General features: G+C 35.0%; 2 protein-coding genes across 2 annotated transcripts; both read left to right on the top strand.

Moving 5' to 3' along the window:
* Nucleotides 1–252: 252 nt before the first annotated feature.
* On the top strand, nucleotides 253–10,017 carry LOC127968819 (fatty acid desaturase 6-like). The gene is made up of 6 exons (XM_052570180.1): nucleotides 253–609; nucleotides 3,129–3,295; nucleotides 4,558–4,738; nucleotides 4,919–5,103; nucleotides 7,294–7,473; nucleotides 8,312–10,017. Exons 1-6 carry the CDS (start codon nucleotides 420–422, stop codon nucleotides 8,459–8,461), a joined length of 1,053 nt encoding a protein of 350 aa, XP_052426140.1. The 5' UTR covers nucleotides 253–419; the 3' UTR covers nucleotides 8,462–10,017.
* Nucleotides 10,018–11,322: 1,305 nt separating this feature from the next.
* Nucleotides 11,323–19,385, top strand: LOC127968810 (tripartite motif-containing protein 16-like protein). Its single transcript, XM_052570168.1, has 6 exons — nucleotides 11,323–11,936; nucleotides 14,956–15,051; nucleotides 15,564–15,797; nucleotides 16,529–16,700; nucleotides 16,837–16,932; nucleotides 18,197–19,385. The coding sequence occupies exons 1-6, from the start codon at nucleotides 11,391–11,393 to the stop codon at nucleotides 18,766–18,768; spliced, it is 1,716 nt and encodes a 571-aa protein (XP_052426128.1). The 5' UTR covers nucleotides 11,323–11,390; the 3' UTR covers nucleotides 18,769–19,385.
* Nucleotides 19,386–20,147: the final 762 nt, after the last annotated feature.

Here is a 20,147-nt window from a genome sequence, read left to right as displayed (position 1 = left end):
TGTGTGACATTATTTGGTCCCCTTGAGAAAACAAGCGTATAAAAAAAAATACAAAATTAAGTTTTTTGAAAATCTAAAATTCAGAATTTTTTCTTGTGACTGTAGGTTTAGTTTTTGGATGATAGAATAATAAACCGTTTGTACATAATAGAGGGTCCACATAAAACGTGTGTGGAAGTGTGTGTGTGTGTGTGTGTGTGTTTGTGATAGGATGACGCAGGACTCTTACAGCATTGAGGACACTCCTGCCAACAGCATCGCCGTGGGAACGAGAAAGAAACAGAGAGAGAGAGAGAGAGAGAGAGAGAGAGAGAGATCAGTTTCTAGCGCAGTCAGCACTAAAGTCTCTCAGTGTCTTGTTTCGCTTGCGGGACGATGGTTTGCGCGTGAGCCATGCGTTTCTGAGCTCCAGCGCAAGAATGCAGAGCAATCCAGAGAAGAGGACAGACACCGCGTCCCGGGACGAAGCGCAGGCGGACGCTGAGCGCGAGACGCTGATGATGGAGCTCACGCGCCTGGTGCAGAAGAGTGTGAGAGAGAGCAGCTGGTGGGAGAGGAGAGGAATAGACTGCAGCATCCTCACCGCAGCCTTCATCAGTTTACCAGCAGGTACAAACTTTCACAACTTTATATTTTAGACACACAGGCTCTGTGGGAGAATCTCCAAACAAACAAAAGAAATCAAAATAACAACTAATGAACAACCATGAAAAATAGCCACATTTCCACTTTCAATTCTCATTACTGTCAAGCAAAAATAAAAAATAAAAAAAATATTATAAAATAAACAAATTATGCATTATTTAAAAAATATATAGTATAGTAATTATATATATTTACTGATTTAATGAGAATAATTAAATGAATTACAAAAATATTTAAAAAGTAAAATATAGCTATTAGAATAGTTCGAATTTTACTGAATGAAAATGTCACAACGATGCATATCATGCATGCATAATTTCCCAAAATATAATTTCCTTTTTTATTGAAGATTCACCCATTCACATCTGAAAACACACTTTACTTTGAAACAGTTTTCACTCATAATTTGTAGAAATGTACAAATAATTACAAAGAAATGTGAGGTACAGTATTTTAAGTATCCACTGTTTGCGTAGCCTAAAAATACTTGCATTTTGATTTAAGTTGCTCAGAGTCTAGGGAACATTCAGAGTGTGTTTTTAAGCTGTGGTTGTTTTCATTTCAACATGTCATTGTGTTTACAACGGCCTGTAGGAGTTAAGGTGTGTAATGTCATCAGTAGGGAGTATTTAGGATTCTGTGCGTTAAAATCTAATTGTTGACTAGTTTAGACGTGCCGTCCCAGCCGGTTATTGGATTAAAATTTTCTTTAACACTGACACAGAAAACAAAACTTCAGATTCGTGCCAAACGTTCTTTGACTTTCAATCCGAACAACTTCTTTATATCATAAGCTTTTAAGCTTTGGTGATGGTTAAAGGGATAGTTCAGGTTCAGGTAGTCTTCATTTACTCACTTGTCCCAAACCTGTATGAATTTCTTTCTTCTGCTGAACGCAAAGGAATGAAGACCATCAGTTGCTGGTCCCCATTGACTTCCATAATAAGGAGAAAGTGGGTAGACACTGTTTGCTTACCATCTTTCTTAAACAGAAGAAAGAAACATATATTTTAACATTATGCAATCTCTTGTTGTTTTGGCTTGTATGATAATTTAATTAACGGCATCATTTTTTTTTTTTTATTTAGTGGCAGTCTTTGGATTTTGCCAAAACAAATATAAAATATGACACCAAAAAGTAAAAAAAATAAAAATAATAATGCATGATCTACATGATACTTTTTTAAATAATAATGCCTAGAAACATAAAAATAAATATAACGATTGCTTGATTAAATAATTAAAAGCAAATATTTCTTCAAACATACCAATCATAATACATAATTTAATTAAAAAAGATACCAAATGAAATGTGAATTCAAAATTATTTATGAGTATTCACTGCCAGAGATTATATGTCCAGTGTATTCACCTTATTCCTAATAAACCTACTGCATTTAAAATTATGGGAGACACTTACGGTTTTGGGGAAGTTCTGCTCAAAAAGACTGCAACAAATCATTTCAAATCATGATTGCGCTACCAATAATCCTTATTTTAACTGCTTATCAGAAATCAGGAGAATAACGTTAATAGCTCTTTTCATTATTTACCTCCTGATCATTATAATATTTCCTTTGTGTTCCACTGTAAGTAAATGAAAAAAGTCAACATATATGGTGCATTTGTGGTTTAATTTATGATATAAAGCATAAAAAACTTAAATTTTTCCTTCCAAATCCTCACGCATCTTTCCAGGTTTGTCTTCACACAGATGCTGTAGAATGTAATTGTTACGAAATCAATAAAAAGACATATATAATGATATTTAACATGCACATAATATTGCTAAAGATAGAAGGAGGCTCTTCAGGATTTATTAATGGTATGTTGAAAGTAATTTGTTAATGCTTTTACACTTTTGAATTTCCTTTTAATGATCGATGGTTAAAGGGTGAGTAAAATAATGTCCCCTCATTGTGCTCAGTTTTTGAAACTGTATATTATTGCGCTCATAGAGCAAACCTTTTGCTGATTGTTTACAGTGTACAAAGGTTACAGTGTGAAGTTACTCCCATAGTTTGTGCAAAGCATCATGGGGCTTAAGAAAAAAGTACAGTAGATAAAAAATGCATATTACATGTTTGCATAATGGTTTGCAAAAAAGTGAGATCGCCATCTACTGGCCTGGCATGCTTAATACAGTGGTTTTAGTTGTGTTTGTTTTGACAACATTGTTGTTTACGTTTTTATTACAATTGTTATGTAAATGAAACCTTAACCAACTATAAGAGCATGTTTTAAAAGAAAAAAAAACTTCTGCTTCAAAATTCTGTTACTTGCTATTTATTTGTAACTCATTGAGAAATTTACTTCTACTTCAGTGTTTTCTCAGTAACTCATTTTTAAACCTGTTAGAAGTTACATAATGCAAGCTTTTTGTGTCAAAGCTTTGATTATGTCCCTGTGATCTGTTTGTGCTCATATGTTTGTGTTGATTCGCGTTCCACGCCGCTGCAGTGATGTTGTTCTTGTGTCTGCAGGGTTCCTGTTGTTGGGTTCGTCTCAGACGCTGTACTTCCTGTCAGGTGTTCTGATGATGGGCGTGGCTCACGCTGTCATCACTGTTAAAGGCACACACCTGGCCAGTCACGGCGCGCTCAGCGAGTCTCCGGCTTGGACACACTTCTGGGCCGTCTTCTTCATCGAAGTGAGACTTGCTGCCCATGTGAAAATATTAAACATTGTTAATATAGGAAAATCTATCATTAACAAAGAAAAAGGCATGCTTTTCCATTTTCACCTTAATTCCATGTGTTTTTGGTCATCAGTGTGTAAGTGAAGTGTGTTGCACATGGAGCTAATTCTCTGCAACACAAAAATGCAAAAGTATGGAAAGAATTTCTCCGATTAATTCTTCATGCATTAACTTCATAGATTAAGAGGATTTAGATTAATTTACAGTTTCCATCCTCTCAAGAATGTAAAAGAGTTATAATGTTGGTCATATTCCATGGAATCAGTCTGTGCTCATGTATATACAGTGGGGCCGAAAAATTATTCGATTTTATAGTTTTATATGCAGCATGAACAACAATATGAATGTAATCAGATTTCCGAATCAAATGTTCAGTTTTTAATGACACGAGCACTGGAGAATGATCCAAAAAGTATCTTGAGCTTCATTTGAACCAAGAACAACTGACCTATATTTAGTTTAAAATGTAAATTATTATTATTTTTTAAATTATTTAATATATTAAATATTTACATAATTTAGATATTTAAATGTTTGCTAATTATTTAATTAAAACAGTAAATTAAAGTATTAAAAATGTAACTATTATTTAAAATATTTTATCATTTTAATGAAATTAAATTATATAATCAGTTAAAATGGCACTTTATAATAAAAGTAAAAATTACTTAATACAAAAAAAGTAACTTTTGAAGTAATATATAAATTACTGATGTCAAATGATTAATTGAGATTAATCAAATCCAAAATAAAAAAATTTGTTTGCATAATATATATATGTGTGTCTTCTGTGTATATGTATTATGTATTTAAATACACGTTTTGCAAATATATGTAAAACATTTTACGATTAAAATTAATGATACATTTACAATTTAAATATGTCCTAATCTAAATTTAATTACGAAAATTAAATTATTAAATCATCACATTAAATTAAAATCTCGCATGATTTGAGATGTTCCAAAAAGCATCTTGAGCTTCAGTAGAAGCAGGTATATTTGACCATCTGTACAAAGAGTTACCTGATCAGTGACACTTATGTACTTACATCTGGTAGAAATGGTCATCTGGAAATGGTGCATGATTCTTCATTTACATATCTTTTCTGTTTTAAACGCTGCAAAAACTCTTAAATGAGAAGAGATTTTGATGAGCTGTGGTCTCTTCTGTAGTCTTCTGCATGCATCATGTGAATCTCTGCGGTCTCTCAGGTGTGCGGCTCGTTCTCAGCGCGGGCCGGCGTTCAGGCTCACGTCAAGATGCATCACGCTCACACTAATGTGATCCCTTTGGGAGACTCCAGCACCTGGAAAATCCCCTTCCTGCCTCGATCCGTCTATCTGTTCATCGCGCCGCTGGCCGTCCCCATCATCACGCCCATCGTCGCCATCAGTGAGGCCTTTCAGCCCTTACAGACACAGCGTTTCAGTGCACCCTAACCAGTTAATATGTGATAAAGAGATAAACCATGTGTGATCATTTTGTGCCGTACTTTTCCTTTAGACATCAGAAATGTTCTGAGGATATAAATAACTTTTTGAAACCTCCAGCATATTCTGTCATGTGTTTCAGATCAGATGAAGGGTCAGACTCCGCTCCTGATCCTGCGCACCGTCCTGTGTGTGTGTCTGGGCTTTATATCTCAGTATTATCTGCTCAGGTGTGTGTCGGGTCTGTCGTGCAGCTCCGCTCTGCTGGTCATGCTTCTGTGCAGAGCCATGTTCTCCCTGCCGTACATACACGTCAACATATTTCAGGTGAGATCAAATGCAAAAAGACAGCAAGCTACATTTTTTATATGACTATTATATATTTGGTGGTGCATCAATATTATTGATTTCCATGCTTTCTACAGCTGTTTGAGATACAACCAGAGTATCAATTATTTACACCAGTTATCTTCAATAGAATATGAAAAATAGTTGTTTTTGCATGCTCAGAAAATCCTAATTAAATTATTTACTTATCTTCGGAAAATGTGCATGCTGTAGTTGTTTTGACATGCTCAGTAAATATATCAAACTATTTATATCACTTCTCTTTAGAAAACAATTATTGCTATTAAATAATATATAATAAGTGCAAAAAATACAAATATATTAGTTTTTGCATGTTAAGTGAATAATAGTTACATTATTTACACTTCTTCAGAAAATATCAAATATAGCAGTTTGTGCATGCTCACAAAATATAAATTATAAGCATTTATACCATTTATGTTTTCACGGTTGCTTGGGCTGAACACATGGCTACAAAGATCTTGTAATTTAAAAGGTGTGAATTTCATCAACAACTATCTTTTCTGGGGCCATAGACAACTGTTTAAACCGGATGGCCTCCACCCAAACAAACTTGGTGCTTGAGTGCTCAAGGACAGTATCTACGTCTCCCTCTATCATCCTTCAGCAGAGTGTGTCAATCCATTCAACACACACACACCGGGTCCGTGTCATCATGTGGTTGATATATCCCACAAGGACACTGATAACACCATGCAGCCAAAACAAGCACCGCTCAGGGACATCTGAGCATATCACACCAGTCCTCAGGTCCTTACACTGGCTTCCAGGATTGATTTTAAAGTACTTTTACTCGTATATAAGTCACTAAATGACCTAGGACCGAAATATATTGCAGATAAGTTCACTGAATATAAACCTAACAGAGCACTCAGATCACTAGCATTGAGTCAGTTAGAAATACCAAGGGTTCACACAAAACAAGGGGAGTCCTCCTTTAGTTTCTATGCTGCCCGCAGTTGGAATCAGCTTCCAGAAGAGATCAGATGTGCTAAAACACTAGTCACATTTAAATCTAGACTCAAAACGCATCTTTTTAGCTGTGCATTTATTGAATGAGCACTGTGCGATGTCCGAACTGATTGCACAGTATTTTTCTGTATTTTACATATTTACTGTATTTTATGTAAAATAATTTTCTATTTTTAATTGTTTAAAAATCATTTTAAATAAGTCAATTTTTAAACCATTTTCAGAGTTTTAAAATTGCTTTTATTTTTGTTATTATTTTACTTTCTTTTATGTAAAGCGCTTTGAATTACCATTGTGTGCGAAATGTGCTGTATAAATAAACTTGCCTTGTCTTGCCTAGTATAATTCTGGCCTTGAGCTTTATCCAGACAGCACAAGACCCACTATCATCATAACTCTCTGGTCATACAGTAACACTTCAGCACTACACTATTCTGTCGTCTCTCTCAGGCTCATAAGAGAAATCGTTCTGAGTGTGAACTTTCCATTCTATTCAGCTGAAGTCTGCTTCAATCCATCCCTGTCTTTGTGTGCCTCTCTATCCTTTCCCGCGAGACCCGCTCAATATGGCTTTGTTCTCCTGCTCACGAGGTTCACAGGGTTCAACTACAGAAAAAAGTCAAACGGCAGAGAACAATTCACCCATGATTTTCCCAGGCACAGCAAAGGGAGATTGTACTTTTGCATTGTGCTGATCCTTTGAGGTATTTTTGCTGTTTTAAAGCTGAGACACACAACGATGTTTGAGATCTTTGTTTAGGAGTGAATGCTGTGCTGCTGGTTCATATCAGCAGTGTTTTACAGTATGTGTGTGTGTGTGTGTGTGTGTGTGTGTGTGTGTCTCAGTGTGTGGGTGTGTGTGTGATAAACAGTGTTGGGGTAAAGCATTACAAGTAACGTGAGTAACGTAATCAGATTACTTTTTTCAAGTAACTAGTAAAGTAACACATTACTTTTTATTTTACAAGAAAATATCAGAGTTACTTTTTTTACTTTTACTTTTTAAGGGAGTGACGCAATATTGTAATGCATTAATTTTAAATGTTACTTTCCCCGACACTGGTGATAAATGCATGTCTGTGCTATTCTCATGTGTTTAAGCCCCACTTAGAGATCAAACACGCTGTTTTTTTGTTTTTTTTTTTTGAGCTGGTTTCTGTGTCTCTGCTTTCGCAGCACATCGGCCTGCCAATGTTTTCTGCCACTAACCGGCCCAAACGCATCTACCAGATGACACACGGAGTCCTGAACCTTCCCCGAAACCCGCTGCTGGACTGGACCTTCGGCCATTCCCTCATCAGCTGCCACGTGGAGCATCACCTCTTCCCTTTCCTGTCTGACAACATGTGCCTGAAGGTGTGCACTCCAACCACACACCCCTCCAAATATATAATAATGTAAAAATTATTTTTATACAACTTTTTACTAATAACTTTTAAATTAAATCATTACATGAATTCATTTTAGTTATTAAATTAATTTATAATTTTTATATAATTTTCATATTTTTCTGCATTTTAATTGAATCGTTAAAAAATTATATTAAATTATGATATATTATTAATTGAATTTGAATTTGAATTTAACTTAATTGAAATTATAATATTTTATAATATATATTTATCATAATTTTTAATTATTCAAGTTTATTCATTATATTTATATTATTATTTATTCACATAACTTAAATAAATAAATATTACAAATAAACATTACATTCTTTAGTATAGTAAATTAAATTAAAACATTTTTAAAACTGATTAATATGATAAACAGGATATTTTAAAAAATTACCTTAATATTTAAATCAATTAAAATGCAGCCTTCACAAAAGGGAATAATTTAATTAATAATTAATACTAATTCTATTTAATTAATCTCAGTGAAACAAGATGAAATATAAAATAGAAAATATTAATGGGTAAGGATGATATGCCAGCTAAATATATACAATACAAATAAACAATTCAATAGATTAAATTGTAATATATATGTAATATATAAGTAATTTATTCAATTAAAATCAAGCACAAATACATTTACAGTAATTTTACAGTAACAATACTTTCACTGAAATTATTAAACTAATCAAGCAACATTATTCAAACTAGACTAAAACGGATAAATCAAGCAATAAAGACAATATGGCAGATAAATAGACCTTATGTGAATGTGCATGTGTTGATTGTGTCAGGTGAAGCCGCTCGTGTCTCAGTATCTGAAGGAGAAGAAGCTGCCGTATCAAGAGGACGCTTACATCTCTCGTCTGAGTCTGTTCTTCCACAGATATCAGGAGCTGATGGTGTTCACACCACACATCACTGAACTGGTGGGAATCCAGTGATGACGGGATGAAGAGAGAAGACGGACACGGACATGACCCACGTCCAGATTTTATACACTTTCAACTGGTGCATAAAGGCATTAGAATTAAAGTCCACGTGAAACTTGACTCACAACCTGCTTTACTTGCAGAATATGATATATTTATGAAAGAAACAGGTTATTTGACAAGAAAAAACACGCTAGATGAGACTCAAATAATTGCATGAGCTGGAAAAGAAAGTGCTTTTAGAGATTGATGGATTATGGAGATAAATATTTGTTCGTTTAGAATAATTTGCACAGATGAATCGTGAATAGACCAGGATAATGCAATAAGAAAGTACAAAGGATGGTGTTGACTTTGTAAAAAGCAACGCTGTGCAAAGAGAGCCTCTTTTCATTAACGACTGTGCTTCCTGTTCGCTTCGCTAAATGACATTATTGAATGAAAGGATTGTTGTTGTATGTGCGGATGTCAGATCAGTGGTAATAAAGCACTGCTGTTTTTATCACACATGACCTCTGACCCCAGATCAGCTCTCAGGCTTAATATGCATCTGTATGAACACTAAAAAGATGCAGAAAACTTCACCCGATCTGTGCAGGACACACTTCAGCTTTGGTTCAAGGTTTAGTGAGCTGCCTTTGCTGTCTCTTAAAGGGAAAGTACACCTAAAAATTACAATTCTGTCATTTACTCACCCTCAAGTTGATCCAAACCTGTATGAATGTCTTTCAGCTGTTGAACACAAAATAAACAATTTTAAAGAATGTTGTTAACCAAACAACTGACGGTAGCCATTGACTTCCATTGCATTTTTTTTATTTTTTTTTATGTAAGTCAATGGCTACCGTCAACTGTTTGGTTACCAACATTCTTTAAAATAGTTTATTTTGTGTTCAGCAGAAAAAAATAAACTCATTCAGGTCTAGAACACGACAACATTTTTGGGTTACTATCCCTTTAAGAAACTATTTTGATAAACTGCAAATCTGTGTGAAACACACTGGAGACTGCTGATTTCAATACAGTTTGCAATGCATCATGGGATTGTTTTCTCAGCCATGGTTAGGTGTGATGCTGCTTTTAAAATGTTGGCTAAACGAAAGTGTCTTGATGGTAGTGATTTCATCAAATGCTGTCTAGATAGGCTGCTCGCTAGAATTTGAAACAGTTTTTGTGTAGATTAAAGCAAATGTAGGAGACAGAAATTAAGACTTTCTTTTTTTTATTATAGTTGTAGATAACATTTTCTAACAACAATACCACTGTATAATCTCTAGCACACAGTAGATATGAGTACTTTTAACTGAAATGAATATGTGGGAAATGCAGTTTAATGACCTAAACACATAATAATCATATTCACAGTTGTATGCACTGATAAATGGGGTGCGTTTTGTTTATAATTCAGTGATTTTAATCAAAATCCTTCACCTTTGACTTTCTTCCACTGAATGCTCGTGAATGTAAGTGTGTGATACTGAGATGTGTGTGTGAGTGAATGTTGCTCTCCTCTTTAATTTGAAAATAAAGTTTATACATTTATATAATAAACTGAAATAGATATTCAACTGTTTTGATGTAGCCCTATATTGATTCTGCAAGATTTTCTGACAATACAAGGCTATTTTTATGACTTCAGAAGACTTGGAATGGGGCACACAATTCATATAGATGACTTTCATCTTGCTTTTATTGTTTTTTATCATCTTTCCCATTTTAACTTGCATTGTATGTAAATGGCAGCATGTTTTCCTGGGAACCATGGAAAATAGAAAGTCAGAAGGGACTGGAAAAACATGTGTAAAAATAGTATTATTATAATGAAAACATATTTCAAGTAAATTATCAAATTAAAATAACATATATATATATATATACAAACACACACACACACACATAATATTAATATATACTTTTAATATTTTTAAAAAACTTGCTACGTGTGCTGTGTTAGACTAAACTGCTAAATCTGCTAAATGACTAAATGTAAATGTAAATAAAATTAAATTAATATGTATAGAAATTGTTAAAATAATTATTAAAACAACATTTAATTATGTTTATATATATATATATATATATATATATATATATATATATATATATATATATATATATATTACACACACACGCACATTCCCATTATATTTACATTTTTATTTACTGTTTATTTATTTAAGCATGACATCACTATAGAAACTGCTAATGTCTAGAAAAACACGTTTCTTATGTTCTTTTTTAGAAAAGAAATGGCTCTGTGGCTCTGGGTCATGTGTCAGTTCTCTTTGTCCAGCAGGTGGCAGCACTGACCTTTATCTCGGAGAAGTTTCCTAAAAACCTTATTCTCCTGTTAGACTGAAGAGCCACAACACCAATCTTTACATGCGACTCATTTGAAGAAACATTACAGGAAGAGTCACCAGGGTACTTAATACCAAAATGAACACCTATTTGAATATAGGCCTATAGAAGCATGCATGAGTTTAAAAGCTATAGGCCAAGATTTTCATTGTATAAAGCTATTAATTGACTCGTTTTAATACAGCATCTTAAAAACACAACTCCTACCCTGAAAAAATAAATAAATAAACCGCAAGAACAGTTAGAAGTTTCTAGGTCTGACTCATTTGTACATTGTAAACTGGTTTTCGGGTGAGTAATGAACTATAACCAGCAAACCACAGAAGATTCTGTCAGTCTGTAACAAAACTTACATCATAATTACTGTACATGAAGCCATGCCTTTCTGATCTGCATACGAGCCCCGCCCACATTTCAGTGTAGCCCCGCCCTCCGCCTCTAACTGTATCAGTATGAGAAGAATATGAGGAAATAGTTGCGTTTCAGGGGGCGTGGCTTAGATTCAACTAACTTCTCATAAGTTAGGGCTTGGCTTTAGCTTTAAACTGAAGTCAAAGCTCAAGACTGAAGGAGAGAAACCATGTGCGACGTGGTGCTGCCAGCAGATCTACCCACGAACAGCTTGAGTTCAGAAAAACTCCAGAAGACCCCAGAGCAGAACAATCTGAAGTCCACAGAGGAGATTACCAATGGATCTCCAGAGACAGAAATCCAGACCAATGGAGAGAAAGACTGCAAGACTATTGAAGAAAGCAAGATTCAGGAGGACCTGAAGGAGTCAGAGGACCCTGAGAAGCCTCAGGATGAAGAGGAGGTTCTGGGGCCGAACGATGTCACCTGTGACTCGTGCATCGACCGGCCGTGCCGCGCCACGAAGTCGTGCTTGACCTGCCTGGTGTCGTACTGCGAGGCTCACCTGAGGCCACACCTGGAGAACGTCAAGTTCCAGAGCCACCGGCTGGTGGAGCCGCTGCGGGACATCGAGAGACGCACCTGTGAGACGCACCGCTGCGCGCTGGAGCTGTTCTGCTGCGCCGACGCGTGCTGCGTGTGTCAGGAGTGCGTGACGGAGGACCACCGCGGACACAGCGCCGTGCCCATCACCGAGGCGCGCACGAGGATAGAGGTACGCCTTTCAGTGTCCCCAAATGCTGCGTAATATTTAAAATGAGAATCTACGCTCTAAATATTGTGGTTTTTGTTTCTTATGCTCGCCAGAGCTGCATTTAATCAATCAAAAATACTGTAAAATTTTGAAATATTATTATAATATATGTTTTCTATTGTAATGTGTTTTAAAATATAATTTATTTCTGAGATGATAAGCTGAATTTTCCGCAACATTGCTCCTGTCTTCAGTGTCACATGATCCTTCAGAAAGCGTTCTAAGATGCTGATTTACTGTTCGAGAAACATTTTTTATTATTTTCAGTATTGATATATTTATTTTCAGGATTCTTTGATGATTTGACGTTGAAAAGAGCACCGTTTAGTTTAAATTAGATATCTTTTGTAATATATAAATGTCTTTAATGTCAATTTTGATCAATTTAATGCATCCTTGTTGATTAAACTATTTTTTTTTAAAAATTGACTACAAACTTTTGAACAGTAGTGCATGACAAATTATCAGTTTTAATTTAAGTGATTAAAATGCTAAAGTTTCTGTGAAATAATCTGTTGCTTTGAAATGAGAATGAAAATGATTTGGGGGAATGTATATATTTGGGGCAAAAGGCTCCATGTTGCACAGCCGTTTTGATCGTCATATATTTGGAACCAAAAAAAAAGTGAAATGTGCAATTTTTGCATTCGATGCAAAAAAATAAATAAATAAATAATAAATTCCCAAACACTTCTCTGTCTGCCACTGATCAGTCAAACAGATAGTCCAGCTCCAAAATCATACCACTAGGCCAATGTTGCTGTTTCAAGATGCTCAGACTGGCATGCATAAGATACTTTATTATAAGGTACTAAAATATAAGGCAGAATTAATAAGAGTAGGATGCTGCGCCGAATTCAGCCACATTTGCACTCAACTTACTGATTTAGACTTTAACAAGTTACACTTTACCTTAAAAGGGTGATGATTTTAGCCTCAAACATGCAAACTGCTCCTTAAACCTAATGAATCCTTTCAGTGAAATAAGGAACAGAATGTTGATGCTCTGACTATTGTTAGATCATACAGCACAGTCTCTGTGTTTGATGCAGATCAGATCTCATTCATCTCATCAGATCAAGTTCATTCATCATGCGATCAGGTCACACATACTGTAACAGAGACCTGTGCTCATGACCAGAACCAGATCGTTAACACTCTGTCTGTAACATGACATGTTTTCAAGATGATGCAGCACTTCAACAGGTGGTTTAATGTGTTTGTAACATGCTAAAATCATTCCTTGATGTCTTTTCTTGATGGTTTTTGTCATGTGAAAACTGGGTTTTTTACGGTCAAATTCTCTGGCAAATTTGCATGCTACACAAATAAAGGTGGTTAGATCCGGCTGTGCATGAGCATTCGCGTCACAGGCAACAAGATTTACTCCAAAATTAACATATTTGTCATGATTTGCTCACCTTTATGCAATTCCAAACCTGTATGACTTTCTTTCCTCAGAAAAGAAAGTTCATGATTAACTTTTTCAAGTCAAAAATGGTGTAATGCACAAAACATTATTACATTTTAAAATGAATGTAACAATTTATTTCTGATCAAAGCAGTATTTTCAGCATCAGTCTTCAGCGTCACATAATCTTCAGAAATCCTTCTAATATGCTGAATCGCCGCTCAAGAAACATTTCTGGTTATTATCAGTGTTGAGCAGCTTCATATGTTTGTTAAAACTAGCATTTTATTTCATTTATTTGAAATGGAAATGTTTTGTAGCGTTATATAAGGCTCAAAATATGGCAAAAGCACCATAAAACTAAAACATTTGGCCATATGATTGTATTTCAAGTCTTCTGAAGGCGTGCAGTTTGGTTTAATAATACATTAACAGTCCATGCAATGTGCATTTTTTTTGGAACTTGACAACTATGCTTTCAAATGGAAAAACAGGGTTAATTTTCTGCAAAATGTCACTGTTTTGTGAACTAGGTTGAATACCTAAACTATTCAGGACATCAGAACTGTTAGGAAAACTGTTTTACTGAAAATGCAACGGTTTAAAACAATCCACCCTGCTTGTTAGGGTGTTCCCTGTCAAGGGAATGAGTCTGATGTATTGTCCTCTAGCACAGAGCAGGGAGTGTCCAGGTCTCTTCGAGGATCTGAGGCATTCCCAGTGATGTTTTAGCATGAGCATTAGATTACACAACATACAGAGCACAAATCCTGTGTTGTTAGACGGAGCTAACCGTTCAGTCCAGCTACCTTGAGACAAACTTCCTCTCCGCTGATTAACAGAGAAGCTATGACACATGCATATCTCTTTTACATATCCAGTTTAACCACTACACTGAGCTCATGACATTATTGACTAGTGTGGATATGCATGAGAAGTCAAGCCTTTAATTTGCACTGTCAGTGAAGTTAAATACTTGAGTAGCATTCATAACATCAAATGGCTTTAATGTTAATACACCCCTTTTATTTCAAATGCTGAGCTTGCTAACTCAGGATGAGTAAACAGACTCTCACGTGTGTGTATCTGAGCATGTTTTAACTGGAGACGGGTTCTCATGGACATCAGTGACACACGTCCGCTTCAGGTTTCACTGCACCTATTGTGTGTGGGGTTATCGGGTGGAGAGAAAACGTACTCTTTTTGCTTTAATGTGAGAGTCAAAGCACTATTGTTTGAGATGTCCCATTTAGCAAACCTACACACTGAATAACAGTGACTTCTGCTGAACATGAGCTGTGTGCTCGCTGGAGGACGTTTTTGTCTGAACTTGTCTGTGGAATGCAAAGCAAAACTGAACAAATAGACTTATATGCAAAAGCATGCTGGTTTTGGTTACATGAACTTTTATAATGTACAATATTAATCAGAATTTATTTTTATTTTTTTACATTTTTTTTAAGTATTTAAGTAAGTTATTGCATATTTTACCAGTGACTATATCCTATATATATATATATATATATATTTTTTTTTTTTTTTAATACACAGTACTGTATGTGTTAACAGAGAGAGCTCCAGGACAAACAGATAGACATGGTGAAGACGGTCACAGCAGCAGAAAACGCCATTAACAAGTTACAGGCCAACACAGTGAATATTGAGGTAAAACACCACATTCAAAGACCTAAAGACTTGACTAAAAACTCTTTAAACCCCATTTTACTTCTGTTACCAGGGTGTGTTTTGTATAGTCAGCCACTTTGGCTATTCAAGATCATAAACTCGAGTGTTTAATAGTTCACATATTAACTAGAAATGGGTAATGGAGGTCATTCCTTCTTTGAATTCAGGTTTAGGTACACTGTAAAAAATGCTGGGTCAAAGATGGAGTAATCCAGCTGTTGGGTTACATTGGGTTAATCCATATTTGACCCAAAGTTGGGTTAAAACAGCCCAGCATTTTTAAAATGTAAGATCTGTATATTTTATGTTTTATTAATGTCAGCTTGTATTTGATAGGTCATCACTGACATCCTTAAGAGGAGATATGAAAGAAATGACTAAATGTTTGGAGCTACAGATGAAGATGATGGATGTCATTCAAAGGCATTTCCCTCCAGTTTTGCTCTGGCGGTGACTTTTTCAGTTGTCTCTGTCTGTCTGTTTGGCTGCAGGCGTCTGTGAAGGAGGTGCGTGGAGTGATCGAGGAGCAGTTTAACATACTGCTGGCAGCCGTGGAGCAGGCGGAGAAAGAAGTGAGCGAGATCTTAGAGGTGGAGGAGCGCCAGGCGCTGCACCAGGCCGAAGGAATCCGGGTTCATCTGGAGCAACGCTGCACTGAACTCAAGAAAACACAGAGTCAGGTCGAGAAAATCACCAAGAACAAAAATGACATCGACTTCCTGCAGGTAAGGAGGTTACTTCCTGTTTCCTGATGGGTTGATCATGAAATTAAAGCATCTGTGAACCTGTCAGTTAAAGTTAAAAAGTTGCAGTGCATTGGCTTACTGTTAACTAAAACGATTAAAAATACTGTTGTAAACCGAAAAGGAAAAATAAGCTTAATTAGAAGCACTACAATTACCCACTTAAAAAAAATAAATATAAAATAAAATATCAAATCTGAATAGTAACATAAAACACTAATAAAGTAACAAAACAAAACATAACATGGTTACAAAAAATTCAACTAAAATTAAAATGAAAACTGAAATGATAAAAATAAACACCAAATTTAATAGTGTATAAATCTACAAATAAATTATTTCTCTATAAATATTAGTATTTAAATAAAAAAGGCAACATTTATCATTTTCATTTAGTATAGTTTGATATACTAAAATAACTAAAAGTAAAACTGAAATAAAAATGAATGAACACAATATAGACATATTTTAAAACAAAGATCGAAACACACATTTAATAAACCTAAACTAAAATGAAAATAATTCGACATAAACACTAAATTTCTCAATGATACTAAGATTTTATACATTTAAAAATTTTATACACAGATATAAATAATACTTAAATAGCACTAGTTGGCCAAGCATTTGCAAAATGTGTTTCTGAACTTTTTAAATCTTTAATTGTTTTTCTAATTGTTTCCGGTATTAATTCTATGCGTATTGTTTTCCAGGAGTATTCCCAGTGGAAAAAGGAAGCTGTTGATGTGTCTTTACCTGGTGTTTATATCGGCCTCATGGATCGACTGCAGTCATTCAGTCGCATTATCACACAGTCCACGAAAGAGATGTGCGACAACCTGCTGACCTCATACACCAACAAACTCAAAGACACCTGTAAAAACGGTCAGTGTGCACAACAACAAACATCTCCACACACAAGTGACACATCTTGCTACGAATTTGAGCAATTCAGAAAAATCGAACATTTGTGTTCTATGACGTTTGCTATGTTACTCAAATATCTTCTTTCATTTCACAGATAATGTAGGCATAAAGACGACGGTTTATGCCGTGATGGCGTCAAAAAAGAACATGTCAATTCCGAACCCAGAGACCAGAGACGACTTTCTTAAATGTGAGTGTTTGTGGTGACATCCCCATACTTCCCTAGTTAATTGATTGCATTTATATTTAAGCACTTAGCAGATGCTTTTTTCTAAAGAATCATACAAATGAGGATAATCAAATCAGCAAAAGAGCAACAATTATGAATTCCCCAAAAAAAAAAAATTTAATTTGCATACATTTCCATTAAAAATATACTGTAAAAACCAGGTTCACAAAGGGGATTTTGGAAATCTGTTTTTATCTCTCCATAAATCATAAAATACAGTAAACATCCAGAAACAAACAATAGACTTTTGCCATTTTTCAAGAATTAAACTTTTAATTATAAATCGGGTGAATTATATATGAACAAACCCCAACCTTCAAAATATAGTGAGGAAGAAAACTTTTACATTTGGTGTATGTTAGTGCAGCTGAAGTGGAGAGAAAACTTTTAAAGATTTGTATTGTAATTGAAATATACAGACGCAAATAGATAAAGTGCAAAAAGAAAATCAGGTGGATTGATATACTGTATTAACAAAACCCTCAGTAAAAAACTTCAGGATCTAGATTGGAATACAACTGTTGAGTTTGGTGTATCGAATTTTACGGACTATAAGTCGCACTTTTTTCATAGTTTGGCTGGTCCTGCGACTTATAGTCAGGTGCGACTTATTTATCAAAATTAATTTGACATGAACTGAGAGAAATGAACTAAGAGACATGAACCAAGAGAAAACATTACCGTCTCCAGCCGCCAGAGGGCGCTGTAGTCTACACTGAAGACATAGAGCGCCCCCTCGTGGCTGGAGACGGTAATGTTTTCTCTTGGTTCTTGGTTCTAAATAAATGCTACTTATAGTCCAGTGCGACTGATGCGACTCATACTAAGGTGCGACTTGTAGTCCGAAAAAAATGATGCTGAAGTGGGGAAAAAGTTATTCTGAGGAAACAGTACTTAAAAAATGTATTGTAATTGAAATCTGCAAATGCAAAAACTGTAAGTGTAATAAAATAAACACTTAAATGTTGAAAGTTTTCTTTCCACTAGTCTAAAACAACACATTTTATAGCCCACAATCTCAAATTTATTTCATTGCCTTAAAATGAAAAATGGAAAATATAAACATTAAAAGTAAAATAGTGCATTATGATATTGAAATGACAGTGGCGATTATAATACAGAAACTGAGTCAAACTTCCCAGATGTTACCGTTCTGCTCAACTTTTTTTTTTTTTTTTGTATTACATTACTGTAGACTTGACTTTTCACCCATATTCTCCCACAGATGTCACGCCTCTGAGCTTTGATGCAGATACGGCTCATCAATATCTGCGTCTGACAGAAGAACGGAAGAAGGTAACAAACACCACGCCGTGGCAGCAGAGCTATCCCGAGCTCCCCGAGCGCTTCCAGCACTTCAAGCAGGTGATGACGGTCGAGAGCTTCTACATGGGACGCCACTATTTCGAGGTGGACATGAGAGGAGAAGGCACTCACATCGGCCTGACGTACAAAAGCATCGACCGCAAGGGATCGGAGAGCAACAGCTGCATCACGGGAAACAGCTTCTCCTGGTGTGTGCAGTGGAACGGACGCAGCTTCTCCGCGTGGCACAGCGATGTGGAGACGCCGCTCAGTGTCCCCAAAGCCACGCGGATCGGCGTCTACGTGGATTATTCCGCCGGCGTGCTGGCTTTCTACGACGTGGAGAATGGCATGGTGCTCATCCACAAGTACCAGGCTGAGTTTCTGGAGCCGCTTTACCCAGCCTTCTGGCTTCCCAAGAAGGAGTGCGTCGTGCTTTTGGAGCCAGGAGCTTCCCTGACAACCCCTTCTCCTGTTACCTCTCCTAAATAAAGTGTTTCTGCTTCTCCTATCCACATCCTTTTCCTTCTTATAGGGCCCTGTTTACACCTGGTTTTGTCCACCTTACACAGATACAGATGCAATGGTGTAAACAGATCTACTGTAACCTCTGACTGATATTACATTTTGTGACTACAACAGTGCATTTATACGAGATGCCAATTAAACATGTTTTGTGCATTGATCACATATCACAAAAAATATCCTAAAGTATAACTTTTCAAACATGCATGAAACTATAAATATTTATATATATATTAGATGGTGAGATAAAATATAAAAATATAATATATACATTACATAGATACATATTTGTGCATACGTATATGTGGGGTTTATTTAATATTGTTTCATTCATCTTAAAATAATGTTGCAATAATAATATTGCACAAGTGACAGAACCCATTTGCCGTAGTTGGATATTGACGTTTCACTAGGTTTGGGTTAACGGGACAGATGTGGCTCTTTAATGACTTTGTAGTCTGTACACTATATGCTGCTTTTTTTCCCTTATATTTCACATTTTATGTTACATTCTGTGCCTAGGATCAAACGTGACAACAATAAAACGTTGTCTGTCTATGCAAATAAAACATTTCTACAGTAAAGTGCTGATATTTGTCCTCGTGTTTAACTGCAGTGAGACCGGTTGCACCATTCTAGGATGTCACAAAGCCTAAGGGAGTACAGGGATCATGTTTGACTGAGGATAATTATTACATAACTGCTTTTTATTTGACCTACTGTAAGTTCTATATTCAGAATTATTGTGGGAAAAAAGCAAGAAAGTCAAATATTAGAAAAAAAGAAAGAAAGTCAAATATTACTGCATGAGGAAAATGGCACATAGTGGCTAATGTAAGAGACACTTATCCAAGCAATCAATCATATACATTTTAAATTTAATATACTTTAGTGACATAAGTATCATTAAATAGTTTTATATATATATATATATATATATATATATATATATATATATATATATAATTGTACAGAATAATCCTGACATCAGAGTTTAAATTAAAAAAATAACCACAATGGACCAGTGTATAAAAACATTAAAATATCGAATCAAATGTATATATGATTTTGGCAAATATAGAAATTATTTATAATCATATGTATTTTATAACTTTTATTTTTTATATAATATTATATATTAAATATTATAATATCATATATATCTACAAACATATGCTATTTACAAAAAGAAGTGGAAAAAAAGAGAGTATACAAGAAATATATATATATATATATATATATATATATATATATATATACATATATATATAAATTGCGAATGGGATTATGCACCTAATAAATTTTTTTTTTTTTTTTACTAATTAATTAATAAATACAATTCATTA

This window comes from Carassius gibelio, chromosome B12, assembly GCF_023724105.1.
Source record: "Carassius gibelio isolate Cgi1373 ecotype wild population from Czech Republic chromosome B12, carGib1.2-hapl.c, whole genome shotgun sequence".
In the NCBI taxonomy this organism is placed as follows: domain Eukaryota; kingdom Metazoa; phylum Chordata; class Actinopteri; order Cypriniformes; family Cyprinidae; genus Carassius; species Carassius gibelio.
Note: the sequence above shows the minus strand (reverse complement) of the source record. Positions and strands in the feature narration are given on the sequence as shown.